Source organism: Myxine glutinosa, chromosome 12 (genome assembly GCF_964187855.1).
Source record: "Myxine glutinosa chromosome 12, kmMyxGlut1.1, whole genome shotgun sequence".
Taxonomy (NCBI): domain Eukaryota; kingdom Metazoa; phylum Chordata; class Myxini; order Myxiniformes; family Myxinidae; genus Myxine; species Myxine glutinosa.
Window position 1 is genome coordinate 43809738 of NC_136272.1, and position 17269 is coordinate 43827006.

General features: G+C 41.9%; 1 protein-coding gene across 12 annotated transcripts in view; it reads left to right on the top strand.

Moving 5' to 3' along the window:
• Nucleotides 1-17269, top strand: part of LOC137437900 (prestin) — a 74528-nt gene that overhangs the window by 48551 nt on the left and 8708 nt on the right. For 11 of the 12 annotated variants that reach the window (XM_068132616.2, XM_068132614.2, XM_078766773.1 and 8 more), the window contains 8 exons: nt 2878-2955; nt 3121-3216; nt 3557-3663; nt 3912-3981; nt 9384-9476; nt 9597-9698; nt 9880-10107; nt 10455-10509. In XM_068132616.2, coding sequence (XP_067988717.2) covers nt 2878-2955; nt 3121-3216; nt 3557-3663; nt 3912-3981; nt 9384-9476; nt 9597-9698; nt 9880-10107; nt 10455-10509 — 829 coding nt within the window. Of the gene's footprint in view, nt 1-2877; nt 2956-3120; nt 3217-3556; nt 3664-3911; nt 3982-9383; nt 9477-9596; nt 9699-9879; nt 10108-10454; nt 10510-11269; nt 11389-17269 lie in introns of those variants that run through there. The other variant, XM_078766771.1, reaches the window with a different exon arrangement.

Genomic DNA, 17269 nt, shown 5'->3' on the forward strand with positions numbered 1-17269 from the left:
GTTTTCTTATCGAACGGCGTGGACTACACTTAATGGCTACGTGCACAACTGCAATATCGTTAGGCATACGGGCACTTACGGGTTGTCCCAGAGAAGGTGAGGGTTATGCACCAGCAGTTTCACGAAGCGTTTTGTAAACATTGTAAATTAATTGTAAGTCTCTTTGAACCTGGATTATTGAACCGGACTTGAAATAGAGTTCTAGGGTTCTTGCTCTTTCGATATTTGTTCACTTCTCCATGTTAGTAAATCCTACATGAGTCCTTTATAATCTGTAATATAAATAAACAAGCATTGCTTAGGATCTCACTTGAATTTTAAATGTGTCAGTTATTTCTTGGCCACCCTGTGTATGTTGAATTATTTGTCTAATTTTACAAGGAAATGTCCATATGAGTGGCCTGCTTGCGATTTTCTTCTGGGACCCTCTGCCCTGTGGCCGAATCCCTGGTTTAGGTCACATACGGTGCTGTGGTTCGGGTAAAAGTGCATCGACATCACATAATGTCCTTGTAGTCATGCTAAAATACACAATTTAGTGTCTGTCTATACATTTGTCCGTTATTTATCTCGGACAAACTTGACGAGGACTGAGGGTCACACGATTGAGGTTGTAGACATTTCATTTGCTCCCCATCCAAAGGGGTTTTCCACCTTGGGCAAAATCCCTGTTAAGATGTATGGATAGTTTATCATGACGTTTCATGGGGGCACCTCTACCAGAAGTTAAAAAATATATATATACATAATAAACCACAAACACGGATGTTTACCTTTTTAGACAGTCACTACTGCTGTTCAACATGAAACTGAGAGGAAGGAAACCCGACGCCCTTGAGGCATTAAATGCTTATCGCATCTCCCACAGACTAATAGACCCGAGCCTAGATCTACAGTAATCTAGTCGTGGCCAGAAATATTGGCACCCTTGCACTTTTTTCAAATAATGCACCATTTCTTCCAGAAAATTGTTGAAATTAAAAAAATATTTTGGTATCCACATTTGTATTTCTTTGGTTTGCAGTGGAACAAAAAAAAAAAAAAAGCTGAAAAAATTACAAAATCTCAGCTTATTCCACACAGAAATCCTAAAATGGCCCGGACAATATTATTGGCACCTTTTAGAAGTTGTTAGAAATAATTCGATTTCAAGCAGGTGATTCTCCTTTACTTTGGAATTGAACTCACCTGTGGTGAGTTGCAGGTGCCTGCAATAAAACTAATCACTCATTCAACCACTTTGAATGGAGAAAAGGAGTCATTCTGCTGTTTTGTGTCACTGTGAGTACTGCAATGAGCATGGAGAAGAGAAAGCAAACCAGAGAATTGTCTGAGGAGGTCAGACAAGATTGTACCCAATCATGGACAATCTCAAGGCTACAAGTCCATCTCCAGAGACCTTGATGTTCCTGTGTCCACCATATGCAATCTTATCAGGAAGTTTAAGGCCCATGGCGCTGCAGCCAACCTCCTTGAACGTGGACGCAAGAGAAAACTTGATCGAAGATTGCAGCGAAGGATTGTTCAAATGGTGTAGAAAGCACCTCGATCAACTGCCAAACAGATTCAAGCTGACCTTCGGACACAAAGGTACGCCAGTTTCAACTCGCATCATCCGTGGCCAACTCGCTGAAAGAGGGTTCTATAGTAAGAGACTCAGGAAGACCCCACTGCTGATAGAGAGACGTAAGAAATCCCGACTGGAGTTTGCCAGAACACACCTGAACAAGTCAAAATCCTTCTAGAAGAATGTCCTGTGAACAGATGAGACCAAATTGGAGCTTTTTGGTAAAGCACATCATCTCTATGTTTACAGAAAACAAAATGAAGCCTTCAAAGAAAAGAACACCTTCCCTATAGTCAAACATGGAGGAGGTTCAGTGATGTTTTGGGGTTGCTGTGCTGCCTCTGACACTGGGAGCTTTGAATGTGTGCATGGCATCATTAAATCAGGAGATTACCAAGGCATTTTGGAGTGCAATGTTCAACCCAATGTCAGAAAGCTGGGTCTCTGTTGAAGGTCATGGGTCTTGCAGCAGGATAATGACCCCAAACACACTTCAGAAAGCACCCAGGAATGGTTGAAGACAAAACACTGGACTGTTCTGAAGTGGCCAGCAATGTCTCCAGATCTAAATCCCATTGAACACCTGTGGGGAGATTTGAAAACAGCAGTTGGGAGAAGGTACCCTTAAAATCTGGGAGAACTGGAGCAGTTTGCACAAGAAGAGTGGGCCAAACTGCCAGTAGAGGGGTGTAGGAAGCTCATTCATGGCTATAGGAAGCGCTTGACTGCAGTTATTTTGTCCAAAGGCCGTGATACCAAATATTAAGCCGAGGGTGTCAATAATTTTTGTCAATGCCATTTCTTTTTATTTTCTGATTTAAAAAGATATGTTAAGTTCTGAATCAAAAACAAAGGTTCTGTCATATTAACAGTGAAATAAAGAATTGTGGAGACCAAATACTTTTGTCAATTTCAACTTATTTTTAGAGAAAATTGTAACTTGAAAAATGTGCAAGGGTACCAATATTTTTGGCCACGACTGTATATACCCCCACAGAGGATGATAAGCTGACGCTCCCAGAGGGAGCGGGGTACTACAAGTAAATGCACAGTGATGTATCTTACCTCCTTGACGTTTGTTTTAACTTTTCTCCAAATGTTCTTGTCCTCTGCATGGCACATGTACAAGCTCTTCCATGAGCTTCAGCTATAATAGGGGTGGGAGGCCTATCATGTCAATGGCACACAATCCGTCATGTACCTTTTGCATTTTATTAAATTACAAAAGTGAACACATTGAACGTCTGTGCAAATTTTCAAAAAGAATAATCCTCCACATTGCAGTTTGGGTGTCTTTGTGACCATTCCAGGTGGCGAGTCTCGTTTCGGCCATCATAGTCATGGTTGTCATCATTTGCATCGGGGATCTGTTTGAAAATCTTCCTAGGGTGAGTGGTGTCGGCTATCTCTCTCTCTCTCTCTCTCATGATGTGATGCCTGCCTGCGTTGCAGTGACGCACGTGCACGTCTTTCTCATCTATTTTGTGACTTGTCTCCCTTCCCCTCACACCTCTACCCCTTTCCACTTCGTAATAATTGTCTGATCATCCCAGACAGTTCTTGCTGCGATTGTGCTGGTGAATCTCAAAGGGATGTTCATACAGTTCAGAGATGTTCCTCGTTTATGGAGGGTGAATCGCGTTGACCTGGTAATGCACCCGCGTTTTTACACTCATTATTTTGTAACAACTCTTCCACCTCCTCGGATTTTGACTTGGATTTGAGTTTTGTTTGCTTTAAACCTTTCCTACACCCTTAAAACCTCAGGAAATAGCTTCCACTTGCATTTGATGTTAAGGATGAAAGCCAAGGACATCATGTATCGTACATGACATAATGGAGAAAGGAAGGGCAGGAGGGGAGGGTCTCGGTATCCTGAGGCAAATTAAAAATTATTAAAAGTTATTTGAATTCATATTGTAATTATAGTTTGCTTTGTAAACTCCATACAACTCTCCCATTTTTGTTTCTTTTTTTTTCTGTCCTCAGGCTGTGTGGACCGTGACCTTCATTGCCACCTTGCTGCTCGGCCTGGACATGGGCCTGGCTGTCGCCGTGGTGTTTGCGCTTTTAACAATACTACTGCGCACACAGCTGTAAGTATCTTGTGGAGGTAATGGTAAGGGGTCTGGGTGACGAATCCATCATAGACTGTTTGTAATCAAATGGCCCTGCAATGTCTGTTTCAACGAGCTTCGTGGATGAAGTAACCCGGTGATGTTTCCATGTGTTGCTAAACTTGATCATTTCGGTTTGAGAATGAATTTTGAGGTGCGGTGCCTTCAGCCCTTGATCCGGCATGTGAGCATAGAGGTGGAGGCTGTGTTGCATCGTTTTTCGACAGAACGAAATATTCCTTGCTGGGGCAAATTTCTGACACCAATCTATATCAGGATGTGGAAGAATACCCTGAGGTAAGCACCGATTCACACATTGCCATTTTTGCTGCTCCTTTTACATTGATAAATTCTTAAGACTTTTATTGCAGTATACACCGCAGCGATGGCTGTTAGATGAGGGCTGGTCCTGGTGGTCAGGCCAGTCGTACGTTGTTGATGGTGATGTATTTTTAGGTCATCTCATCTTGATTCTGGAAGAGATTAATTTATAAAATTGGTCATGATATCCTCATGTCTGTCTGTCTGTCCGTCCTTCAACTTTTTGCTATTTTTCCTACTGCTCCCTTATCACCCGGCTGATTGTTCTGAAATGTGACAAATGAATACAAGACAGTATTCCGCACAATCGCTCGGGGTTCGATTTCGGATCATGGGGGCAAGACAGCCCTGCCCCCTTCCCTCCCCCACACCCAAACTTCAGATCCCTACTAAACCCTTATTTACCAACCGATTGCTTTGAATCCCAATACAGCCCTATACTTGATGCTATACAATACAATACTTGATGACCTGCACAATCGCACGGGCTTCAATTTTTTTCGATTTTGGTTTATGCGGGCTCCCAGGGTGTTACCCCACCAAACTTCAGATCCATACTCATCCATTATTTACCAAGCGATTCTTCTGAACCCCTGTACAGCCCTTCTGCTCGATAGTCTGCAGGATTGCTCGGTCTTAGATTTTTCGATTTCAGCTTCCCAGGGGATCAGGGACATTCCCCCAAATCAGCAGAGGTTTGAACTACAACCTCAAGAGACGACAGTCAGCCCAATCGGGGATATTTATTGGAATTGTCATTGATTGATAGTGAGATTTTTGAAGGATGTCGTTGTAGTGTGTTTGTGGTGTAGTCTTAATGTGTCTTGGCTGTGTGTGTGGTTGGACATATAGTGGTGCGGGTGATTAGTGTTGGCACTTGTAGCTGCAAGGAACTGCATACCTATCATGTCCAAGTGGTTTTATTTTTAACATTTTTACCTCTCTGTGTTAGTGCTCGTTGGGTGTTGTTAATGTTCAACCTGTGATTATGTGATGCGAAGGGCTTTGTTTTGTATGATCTGTGTTGAGAGTGGGTGTTGAGATATGTTTGTTTGGAGGCCTGGGATGAGTTGGCATGGTCAATGACAGATCTAATGTAGTTTCTGTATAAGTGAGGTTGTTTCTTTGTGGTGTCCGAAGTCAGTGCGAAGATCATCATGGATGTGTTCGAAGTGTTGTTGAGTATTTTTGTTTGGTTTGTGTGAGGGGGGATAGGGATTTTGTACAATGTGACATGTGGTGCAGCGCTATGTTTATCGTTGTAATTTGTGGAAAGTGACTTTGTTATCGATTTTCAGGGGACTACTTTTAGTCTGTTGATGGTGAGCCAGGTTTGTCAGGTGCTGAGGAAGGGTTGAAGTTGTGCTGTGGCTATGTTGTTTTTGCTATGGGTGGAGGTTTTGGTTACATCTTCCGCATACGAGACTATTTGTATGTTTTTGGATGGTTGTGGAATGCCGTGCATGAAACGATTAAAGAGTGGATTGAAAGGACTTGAGGGACTCAGGGACTTGAGGGACTCCATTCGGAAAGTATCGTGTGAGTGATGTCTTGCCTTTAAAAGCTACGTACGACAATTTGCATGATAGGCAATTCATTGGTTATGTGCAGTGCTTCATTAGTTCCGGTTCATTTACACCTGGTTCATAAACCCTACACCAGGTTGAGCATGATATCTCATAAAGTTATGGATTGATTTGGTGGACAGGGTTGGGTGTGTGACGAGGACGAATTTATTAGATTTTCGTGAAGATCGTGACACGAGAATTTTAAAATTGATTCTTCAGAATTGAGAAATAGGGCCAAAAGCAATATGTAGCATGAGATCCCAAAATGTTGTGGATGGATTCGGACATAATTTGGTGGATGAGTTGGTTAAGTGACCAGAACAAGCCGATTCGATTTTGGTTCATGTTCGGATCCAGATCTGGCCTATCAGTGGGATACAAAACGAAAACTGTTCAGCCTGGCGGAGGTTTGCACTCTACCGAGTGCTGTTCCAGTAAGGGCTGCTATGGCGTGTGGGTTCCAGGTGTTTTTAAGATGTCAGGGCCGATAGCGTGAACATTTTTGATGATTTTTGTTTGTTTGTAAGGAAGTGGATGGCGTGGTGGTGTGCTCAAATTGGTTGCTGAGTTTGCGTCTTGTAATACTTATTTCCTCTTTTCTGGTTATGTGCCTTGTGTTTGTGTCATGGTCTGAGAATGTTAGATTGTTTTTTATCTGATGGTATGTTGTCTGTGCTAGATATGGCTGCATGTGAAAGTGTTATGCCACTGTTGGAGTTCGTGATGCTGTTTATGAATTTTGTACAAGTGTTTAGTCTTGGTTGAGTGGTGTTGTGTGTAGAAGGGAGTGCCAGGTTTTTTTTGTTTGTTTTTTCACAAATACTTTGTTTATTTCTGTGTTTAGTGCTTGAATCCTTTCTACTTTCTATTTGGGTGTTGGCGCGTTGTATTTTAAGTTTTCTCGTTGGTTGTTGGTGTGTTATTTGTTGGCACGTAGTTGGGGACGTGTTTTTCATCATCACCCTTTGGAATGTATTTGGTAGCTGCGGTTGTGATAATATTGAACTGTTTGATGTGGATGTCAAAGTTGGTGATGTTATTGTTGAGTTGTTGGAATTCTTGTTCAGTGTCATGTTTCAAATTGTCCCACATTGCTCTTTGTAATTGGTGAATATTTTTTGTTTGTGGTAAGTATAATGGGTAGGTGATCTGAAGGCAGTTGTTGCACTGTTCTCCACATGGTTGTGGTGGAAGGTGATGGACAACAGAATGTTATGTCTGGTGATGAGTTATTGTAACCAGGTGTGTATGTGTGACTGTGTGTTGGTTTGGTTTGTTAGGGTATGAATAACAAATGTTGTTGTGTGGCAATGATTTGGATGTTTGGTTGGTGGTGGGTGTACCAGGCCACGTCTTTGGCGTTGAAGTCCTCTTGTGTGATTGTGTTTGGGAGGGAGTAGATGCTCTGTGGTTGTGGTATTTAGTTGGTACAGTGGGGGGTGTCTGGTGGTTTGTAAATGTTTATGATGTTCGTGTGTTCTTTGTTACCAGTTTTAATTTTGAAGGGTTGAAGGGTGTTGGCTGGTGGTTAGGAGTGTTTGTGTCTTGCGTGATATCTGTGTGTCTATTTGACTTGTGTACGGATGTGATGAGGCCTCCACCTCCGGCATCCGGTCTGTCTGTGCGTTATCAGTGTCTAGTTGGGAATGGTCGGTGTTTTGTTTTTCTGATGCAATTTGGTTTTTAATATGATGACGATCTGAATATTTTTTTGTGAGAGTGAAGTCTAAGTTATTTGGCCTTGCTGATGAGGCCGTCTGCGTTGTATTGGAGGATATGAAGTTTCCGTGTGTTTTTGGGGTGATGGTTGGTTATGTGCAGCTGATGTATCGGGTGGTGTATTTGTGTAGGCATGTTGTTGTTTGGGTCTGAGCTTGTATTCAGTCGATACCTGAAGTGGCAGGCCCATATATGTGTGTAGTCCCATTCCAGATGGAACCATTCACCGCACCTCATGCCATGGATGGAATCCCCTCTGTCCCTGGAGACAGTGATGCGAGTTTTATATGTTGGGTAAATGTATATTGTGGTGAGCCCTGGGTTAGTTTCTATGTCTCCTGCTAGAAAGAGAAGGGAGGTCACTCCCCAAAAAAGGGCTTGCAGTGATTTGAGTGTTTGTGTGAGGGGTACATATAGATGAAGTGTGCCGATTGGCGCTCTAACCGTGGCAGCGCTGACCTGATGAAATCGGGTAACAAAGAGTGGGGAAAATTTGGCCCCCTTATAGCATTGGTCGGTACAAACACTGTGAAGAGGCAGCCCCGATAGTTGTACGTAGTTGTTATTTCAATCATCGTGGCTGTGGTTCATGTTTGAGTGCTCCTTACCTGTACTTTTCTCTCTCCAATGCTTTGATAAGTACTACTATACTGTATATAATTTTGTCTGTTCCTTCAGTGTTTATCACGCTTTATCCTAAATGGTGCCTGGTGTTGGGCTAGCGGCTAGGGTGCCAGCTTAGGATCCTAGGATCCTGGGTTCGAATCCCGGTCGATCGCTGAATTAACGCCAGGGGGCTTGACTCAGCCTGTCATCCTTCCGAGGTTGGCAAATTGAGTACCAGTTCTCTGGTAATTCCCTGCTTGTCGTAAAAGGTGACAAAAAGGGTTGGCGGCAGGAAGGGCATCCGGCCGTAAAATATTGCTTCAAAAAGGGGACCAACAAAAACAACAACAACCACGGTTCCCGAAAAAGGCCAACCCCCGCTTTGCGGGGTAAAATGGCCTCTAAAGGTGGTTTTTATCCTAAATGGTGCCTGCTGTCATAGAATCATACTAACAAAAGGCAATTCTCTGTACGTGTGTATGTAGGTACATCTGATTTAATGTAGAATTGAAAACGGCTGGGCCAATCTCTCCCTTCTTCCCCCTCCACCCTTCCCTAATCCCTCAATCATCCTCTAACCGCCGCCCTCCCTCCCTCACCTGAGATGACGAGTTTTTCTGCCTGCACATGGAGAATCGTGCAATGCAAGTGTGCAATGAATAGTGCAATATAACCACTGACCCCACCCGGAGGGCGCAGGTATTGGCCCATTATTTTCGCTCCCGAAGAACGGTTGTTACTTTTACTGAACAGACATGCGTCTGTCGGTCATGCGAATAAGAAGCAAGACCTCGAGCAGGGAGGGGGTATTGACACCATGGTGTTTTTTTTTTTTAACTGTTGGAACTGCTACATTAAGCTCCACGTTAACTTGACATGACATTTTACAACTTTGAAATTTTTGTTCCAAGTAAATCGATTAGCTTTCCAAGGTACCATTTTTATTACTCCGACAGCAAGAAACCTTTAGAATAAGAAAGAGCAATCGGATTGCAGACCCTCGCCAGGATGTTCTCGGTGTTTTTTAAGGATTTGTGTTTAAACAAACATGGCGGCTGAACCACGTGACTGATGACGTCATCATTATTTTTTTCTCCAATTTATCCCTATATTATGCTCAATAAATTTTATCTTGATCGGATGAAGTTTTGTACTAGTCGAATTATGACGTCATAATGGAGACACCTATGACATCATCATTAACAGATGTTATTCCACATGGAGAGTTATTTACAATGAGCCATCTCATTTTCTTTCTGTGTAGCACTTTCAGAGATATAGAGGTGCAAATGTTTTTAGTTTTTCCAAGGTGGCGGCCGAACCACGTGACCTATGACGTCATAATTATCATTAAAAAATTATAGTGGTGGAGTTGCACCTATGGTGAAAATTTCCTGTCAATCGGACCAACGGTTGCAGAATGTTATCAATGGATTTTTTTAAAGCAATGTTTTTCTTCTTGTTTTTTTTTTTTTTGTTCGACAGGCTCAGGAGATACACGGTGTAAAGATCTTCCAGACGAACAGCTCGTTGTACTTTGCAAACTCGGACAATTTTTTAAAAGCTCTCGTTCATAAGGTTCATCTCAGGTTTCACTTGACTTTTCCAACAATATTGGCCTTTCCTTTAATTGTATGTCTGCCTCTGGCTATTATATAAACCGGATTTTTAACTTTGCCATCTCCTTCTGCGAGACAGACGGGTGTGGATGCAAGAAAACTCATCACGTGCAGTAAAAGAGCCGAAGCCAAACGAAAACGCAAGGAAGCACGTCGGGCAGGGTCTTCTCCCGGAATGAACGTGAGTAACGGTCAGAAGCAAAATATTGCAATGGAGAAAGAGTGGTGGGAGTTTTATTCCCTTCACTTTTGTAACTCTAGACTTTTTCTGCAAACGAATTTTTTTGCGTAATTATGTTGTTCCTCTTCAACAACTTCTTGATATCTGGATGTTTAGTGTTGATGACGGGATGAAACCATAGGTCTTACAGAATGGACTGAACACAAACCATAGCGAAGAAGGGAACGTTACGGAGATCGGCCACGTGCCCATCCCTCTGGATGTGCCAGCAGAAGAGACTTATGAGTTGAGCGCTGCGGCGGTGGAAGACTTGGACGATTCCCAGCGTGCGCAGCTCATACAGGCCATCGTTTTGGACTTGAGCTCTGTCGGATTTATAGACACCGTTGGCGTTTCTCTCTTGCAAGGGGTAAGATCGACTGTTGTCAGTCGCCCAGTGAGTGTGTTTAAGTGACACCTACACCAACCTCGTTTAAGCTGTTTATCCATTCCCAAATTCACATCCTCATTACAGAACCAGTTTGCCTCGAACAGTTTAAGGTTTATTTTGTCAAAAGGAATGTTGAAGGAAAGACCATTTAGAGTTCCATGAATGAAGCTTCGTAACGTTCCTATAACTTGCCTCGCATAACGGATGTCAGGCAGGCAACCAGCAACGAGGTCGAGTATTGTACGATGTACAAATGACCAAGGGGTGCTTTATCATATACCCATTTACAATGCGTTTTTTTTTTGTTTTTTTTTAATGTTTCGCAGATTTTCCAGGAGTACAATGAGGTGGGAGTGCTGGTGTGTGTGGCTGCTTGTCGCTGTGAGTTTTTTTTTTTTTTTTTTTTAATACAAGATCGAGGCTCGTGTAAGAGCTAGCCTTAATCATAAAAAGACAAACTGACACATAAAACATATGATAGAGGGAGCGGGAGACAAGATGGGAAGAGAGAGGGAAGCACACAATGCTAGCTGTGCTCCAAATGGCTCCAGCCTGATTACTTTGCTGAATTTTGCATTCCAGTCTTCGAGTTTTAACATTTTATTATAACCAAACCAGAACAAGATTTTGAGGACACCCTGTAAGTATTTTTTTTAAGTTCCATAATTTAACTAGTTCTGGTTGGTTTTTAATTGTAATGCTTTAAACATTTCCTCCAAGAGCAGTCGTTAATTACACTTGTCGAAGCACCCGCTCCTTACAGGAGCCTTCGGAGGGGGAAAGAGGGTGGGGGGTAGGGGGAAACAGGTTGTTATGTTATCTTTTATCAATATAATCTATGGGTGATCTTGTTCTCAGCATGCAACACATTCTTCTGACATGTCCCTTTACTTGGGCAGTGTATAGGTAACAGACTGCTGCCTCGATCACTCCCAGAAAGAAAAAAAAAAACCCTGGTTACATATATGAAGCAAAAACATACATACTGCTTATGTGCATAGATAATACATTTTGGTTATACTATAGCTATAGACGTATAGCTTGAACAATTCCAACTGCACCCACCCTCGTCCCATCTTGCACCTCTCCCCCCCCCCCCCCCCCTTCCCACCCCCCCCCCCCCCACCCGCCTCCCCCAAAGGAAGAAAATGCCAGAATGGATGGAAAAAAAAAAATTCAAAACTTGATGGAATCAAAATTTGCACATGCACAACTTCAGCTCATCCTCATTAATCCATGAAAGTTTCAGCTTCCTAGGTCAAATCCTCTGAGGTGCAGATGATGCATACACTTGCTCCATTTTGTGTATATATATATATATATACTGTGTATATATATATATATATAAAAATAAAGGAGGAGTGTGTGTGTGTGTGTGTGTGTGTGTGTGTGTGTGTGTGTGTGTGTGTGTGTGTGTGTGTGTGTGTGTGTGTGTGTGTGTGTGTGTGTGTGTGTGTGTGTGTGTGTGTGTGTGTGTGTGTGTGTGTGTGTGTGTGTCTGTCTGGATGTCCGCTTATAACTCAAGAACTACACATCGGAGAAAAGTTTTAGACACAGATTCGGAATCGGCATTAAATTCCGGTGGTTATAGGCTACTTTTTATTTTAATATCAATGGTTTAAAAAACCGGGCCAGCTGCAATTCCATGGTGTAGTTTGTGGCGGCGCTATTGCCCCTTTCCGATCCCATGACGCATTGCGGTTCCGATTCGCGATAAGGTCTATGCGCTATCACCGACACTTTTCCACCTTTTCCATACCTTTTAATCAGATTTACCTTATCGTCCATCATAACCACATTACGCTTGGAAACACTAGCATTATCCTTCTTCGGACCCATGGCTAACACAGACACAGTAAAGGAATACTGTACGTCGCCTCTGTTTTGAATGAGAATCAGCAGTTGCGCGTACGTACAGTATACTGTACGTACATATTTATATATTTTTAATGTGCTTTTTATTGAATTTTAAATTGTTTTTTAGCTTCTTTTATTGTTAATTTATGTACTATTTTATTTATTTTAAATATATTTTTAAGGAAAACAAATGTTTTCACGTCCGTAGGAGTGACGTAATGTCGCACATAATGACGTTCGCTGCCCGGTCATGAAATAAATTATGATTCTCTTGACAAAGTGACATGAAGATCAGGCAGTAAACCTCCCAACTGAGTTTCTCAACAGTCGTCAGCCTCAAGGACTCCCAACACACAGGTTGATTCTCAAGGTGGGAGCACCAATCATGCTTCTAAGGAATCTTGATCCACAAAAGCTGTGTAATGGAACACGATTGACAATCCAGCAATTGATGCCACATGTCCTAGAGGCAACCATCCTCTCAGGACAATACAGAGGAGAGAAAGTATTCATTCCAAGGATACCACTTATTCCACCTGACCTTCCATTCTCCTTCAAGAGGATTCAGTTCCCCATCAGGCTATGTTTTGCTATGTCCATCAACAGGGCGCAGGGGCAATCAATGAAGGTTGTCGGCCTGAACTTCACAGAACAAGTATTTGCCCATGGCCAGCTGTACGTGGGCTGCTTGAGGGTTGGAAAACCAAGCAATCTTTATGTCTTGGCACCAAGTAAGAAAACCAGAAATGTTGTATACCCAGAGGTTTTGAGAAATTGAAAATTGAAAAAACGTCATGTAGGAAATGTACTGCGATATTGCTCTAAAATATACATGTTCTTTTCATCATATATTTGTATTATTCTTATTCAACCCGGGCGAAGCCGGGTACTTCAGCTGGTACATATATATATATATATATATATATATATATATATATATATATATATATATATATATATATATATATATATATATATATATATCTCTTGTATTCTGCAAAGGTGTGTGTGTAGTGTGTGTACGAGTCTGTCCGTCCGTGGGAGTGGCTAAACCCTTCTGGTAGGGGCTTCAAAAACAAATATCCACCATTTTGTTTTCCTCGCATATCTCTAAGGCTCCATAGGCCTCTCATGTCCATTTAAAGACTGAATCAACGTGTCTTCTGTCATAACAAGTTACCTTTTGAAGAAACAAAGGCGCATTATGATTACAAATCATGCAAAGGAAGCAAGTTAACGCGTTTCATTTGAAGCGATTATACACCGCCCAAAGAAGATGCGTTTTCATAATGTATAGGAAATAAAATCGTGAAGTCTTCAATATAAAAAAAACTATTTGGTTTTCGCAGGAGTTTTGAAGGCTGAATCGTGTTTAAGTCCAGGATTAATAAACAAACTGCATTTCACGTGTGCATCAACATGTAATTCACATATGTGAAATACACGTATACAGATATATAAGAGAGCCGTTGGTCTGTCTGTCGCCATTTTTCTCAGATGGCTGAACGGATCTTCAGCAAACTATCAGAGGTTCATCAGTGAGTGCCTGGGAGTGTTTTAGGGGAAAAATATTTCTTTGAAAAAAAAAAAGTTCGTTATTTTGATTTTTTTTTTTATCGCCCTTTTGTGCCTAAGCCTTTTTGATTAATGACAGTTATAATTATACTAGCGGGGTCACCCGTGGGAATCCCACGGGCATGGATGTGTGTGACATTTCGACATATTGAGTTATATGCTGCACATTCATTTTTACAAAATGGTTACTGGCAAGTCATCAGATCCAGAAATGGTGTGAATTTAGTTATTTCACATAATATGTGACCCCTCACTCCTCTCCACCTGACACTCTCCTGTCTCCACCTGACACTCTCCTGTCTCCACCTGACACTCTCCTCTCTCCACCTAGCACTCCTCTCCTCTCCAAACCCTCACATCCCTCTCCTTTCCAATCCCTCACCTCTCCAATCCCTCACACTCCTCTCCTCTGCAATCCTTCACACGCCTCTCCAATCGCGCCTCACACTCCTCTCCAAGCGCGCCTCACACTCCTCTCCAATCGTGCCTCACACTCCTCTCCAATCGTGCCTCACACTCCCCTCCAATCACTCCTCTCCAATCGTGCCTCACACTCCTCTCCAATCACGCCTCACACTCCTCTCCAATCGTGCCTCACACTCCTCTCCAATCGCGCCTCACACTCCTCTCCAATCGCGCCTCACTCGCCTCTCCAATCGGCTTTCCCCGTCTCGTTTCTCTCCTTTTTCTCCCGTCTCGTTCTTTTTCTTGCTCCAAATCGGCCCGTCGGAATCGGAAATCGGCCCGTCTCGCCCGTCGGAATCGGAAATCGACCCGTCTTGCTTTTGTGCTTGTGCGTAAATAAATTGTGTTCATGACACCATTTCTGGTGTTGGGCTAGCGGCTAGGGTGCCGGCTTAGGATCCTGGGTTCGAATCTCGGTCGATCGCCGAATTAATGCCAGGGGGGTTGACTCAGCCTGTCATCCTTCCGAGGTCGGCTAATTGAGTACCAGTTCACTGGTAATTCCCTGTTTGTCGTTGAAGGCGGCAAAAAGGGTTGGCGTCAGGAAGGGCATCCGGCCGTAAAACATTGCTTCAAAAAGGGGACAAAAAAACAACAACTACCACGGTCCCCGAAAAGGCCAACCCCCGCTTTGCGGGGAAAAATGGCCTCTAAACGGTGGTTTTTACACCATTTCTGGATCTGATGACTTGCCAGTAACCATTTTGTAAAAATGAATGTGCAGCATCTAACTCAATATGTCGAAATGTCACACACATCCATGCCCGTGGGATTCCCACGGGTGACCCCGCAAGTTTGCATTGACGTTCGTCGATGGACTCGTTCGCCCGTCTCATTCGTTTTCTTGCTGCATCCTGTTCAAGTCTGCGTTCTTCATCGAGCGTCTCATTCATTTTGGAAATAGAAGTTTCCACGCAGCGCATGAATTGTCACGATCCTCAAGAGGAAGTGTCTCGTAATCATCAAATGATAAATGGCAAGTAAATTATATTGTGGAAAATTAAAGATTTCAAATAAACCTATTTAAAGTGTATTCGCACATAACTAATTTTAAAAAACGAAGAAATATCTCTCGGTAATTTCCTGAAACATATTTTACTTCCGGCTAATAATGTTGAATTAAATAAAAACGAAGAAATATATGTCGGCATCATTGTTGACGTTTTTGTGACGACTGTCATCAAACGAAAAAGTAATATATCTTAACGGAAAAGCAAAAGCGAATTTTTAATATATATCGACACGTTGCCGTCGGTGTCATGTTGGGCGGTGTATGATACACCATGACGCGATTTTTAAAAATATATCTCTGCATTTTCCCGCGTGTGTGGAATGTTCTCAATTATTGCTGACACCGAGTCCAAAACCATCGATAAAAATGAAATCATATGGTGAGTTAGATTGGAGATAAAGGCGTGAGAGAGACTCAATGGCCTTGAAGTTGAAGTTACAGGCGTTTGAGAATTCATTTCGTTCTATAAACGGCAACTTTCATTGGATTTCCTTCCCGTTTTTTTTCAACCGAGTCGAAAACTATGTTAGCGACTGTGAAAAATGAAATGATATATCGAATTTTTAATATGTATCGACACGTTGCCGTCGGTGTCATGTTAGGCGGTGTATGATACACCATGACGCGATTTTAAAAAATATATCTGCATTTTCCCGCGTGTGTGGAATGTTCTCAATTATTGCTGACACCGACTCTAAAACCATCGATAAAAATGAAATCATATGGTGAGTTAGATTGGAGATAAAGGCGTGAGAGAGACTCAATGGCCTTGAAGTTACAGGCATTTGAGAATTCATTTCGTTCTATAAACGGCAACTTTCATCGGATTTTCTTCTCGTTTTTTTTCAACCGAGTCTAAAACTATGTTAGCGACTGTGAAAAATGATATGATATATCGAATTTAAAATAGATATCGACACATTGCCGTCGGTGTCATGTTGGGCGGTGTATGATACACCATGACGCGATTTTAAAAAATATATCTCTGCATTTTCCCGCGTGTGTGGAATGTTTGTGGAAAATTAAAGATTTCAAATAAACCTATTTAAAGTGTATGCGCACATAACTAATAAAAAAAACGAAGAAATATCTCTCGGTAATTTCCTGAAACATATTTTACTTCCGGCTAATATGTTGAATGAAATAAAAACGAAGAAATATATGTCGGCATCATTGTTGACGTTTTTGTGACGACTATCATCAAACGAAATAGTAATATATCATAACGGAAAAGCAAAAGCGAATTTTTAATATATATCGACACATTGCCGGCGGTGTCATGTTGGGCGGTGTATGATACACCATGACGCGATTTTAAAAAATATATCTCTGCATTTTCCCGCGTGTGTGGATTGTTCTCAATTATTGCTGACACCGAGTCTAAAAGTAAAACCATCGATAAAAATGAAATCATATGGTGAGTTAGATTGGAGATAAAGGCGTGAGAGAGACTCAATGGCCTTGAAGTTACAGGCCTTTGAGAATTCATTTCGTTCTATAAACGGCAACTTTCATCGGATTTTCTTCCCGTTTTTTTTCAACCGAGTCTAAAACTATGTTAGCGACTGTGAAAAATGAAATGATTTATCGAATTTGATTTGAAATAAAACTGGGGGAGAGCAAGACACCACGGGCCTACAAAACAGGCCTCAAAGCTATGCGAGTTAATAAAATGGTGGATATTTGTTTATAGCCACTCCCAGAATGGGTGGAGCTATGGGTGGAGCTACTCTGCAAACCGAGTAAGCCACACCCCGGACAGACACCCAACAGATAGACAGACAGACAGACAGAATCATCTACGGCTATTATAATATAGATACAAGTCCACATTCACATAAATAAATACAAAACAAAACAAATAAATACTCCCGCTGTGTGAAATAAATAAGTACAGAGGAGAAATGGCCGAGAGATTTTTTTTCGTTCTCATTTTAGAATTTATGTGCACGTGCACTAAAGAAGTTTATTTGAAATCTTTCATTTTAAAAAAGGCATTTTGTATGCTGCAACAAAAAGTAATTTTGGTTTTCACTGGACAGAAGGGTGTAATGTAATGTCCTTATACACAGCCCATAAGACTTTTTCCTTGGGACTTTTCCATTTGAACTATATTCTTTATATAGTCAATGTTTCATTCTTCAGACGTAATCACAATAAAAAGTTGCAATCATTAGGTACTCTGCATGTGAGGAGAGGGGCGGAGCTTCGTTTAAATGTTGCCACTCACTC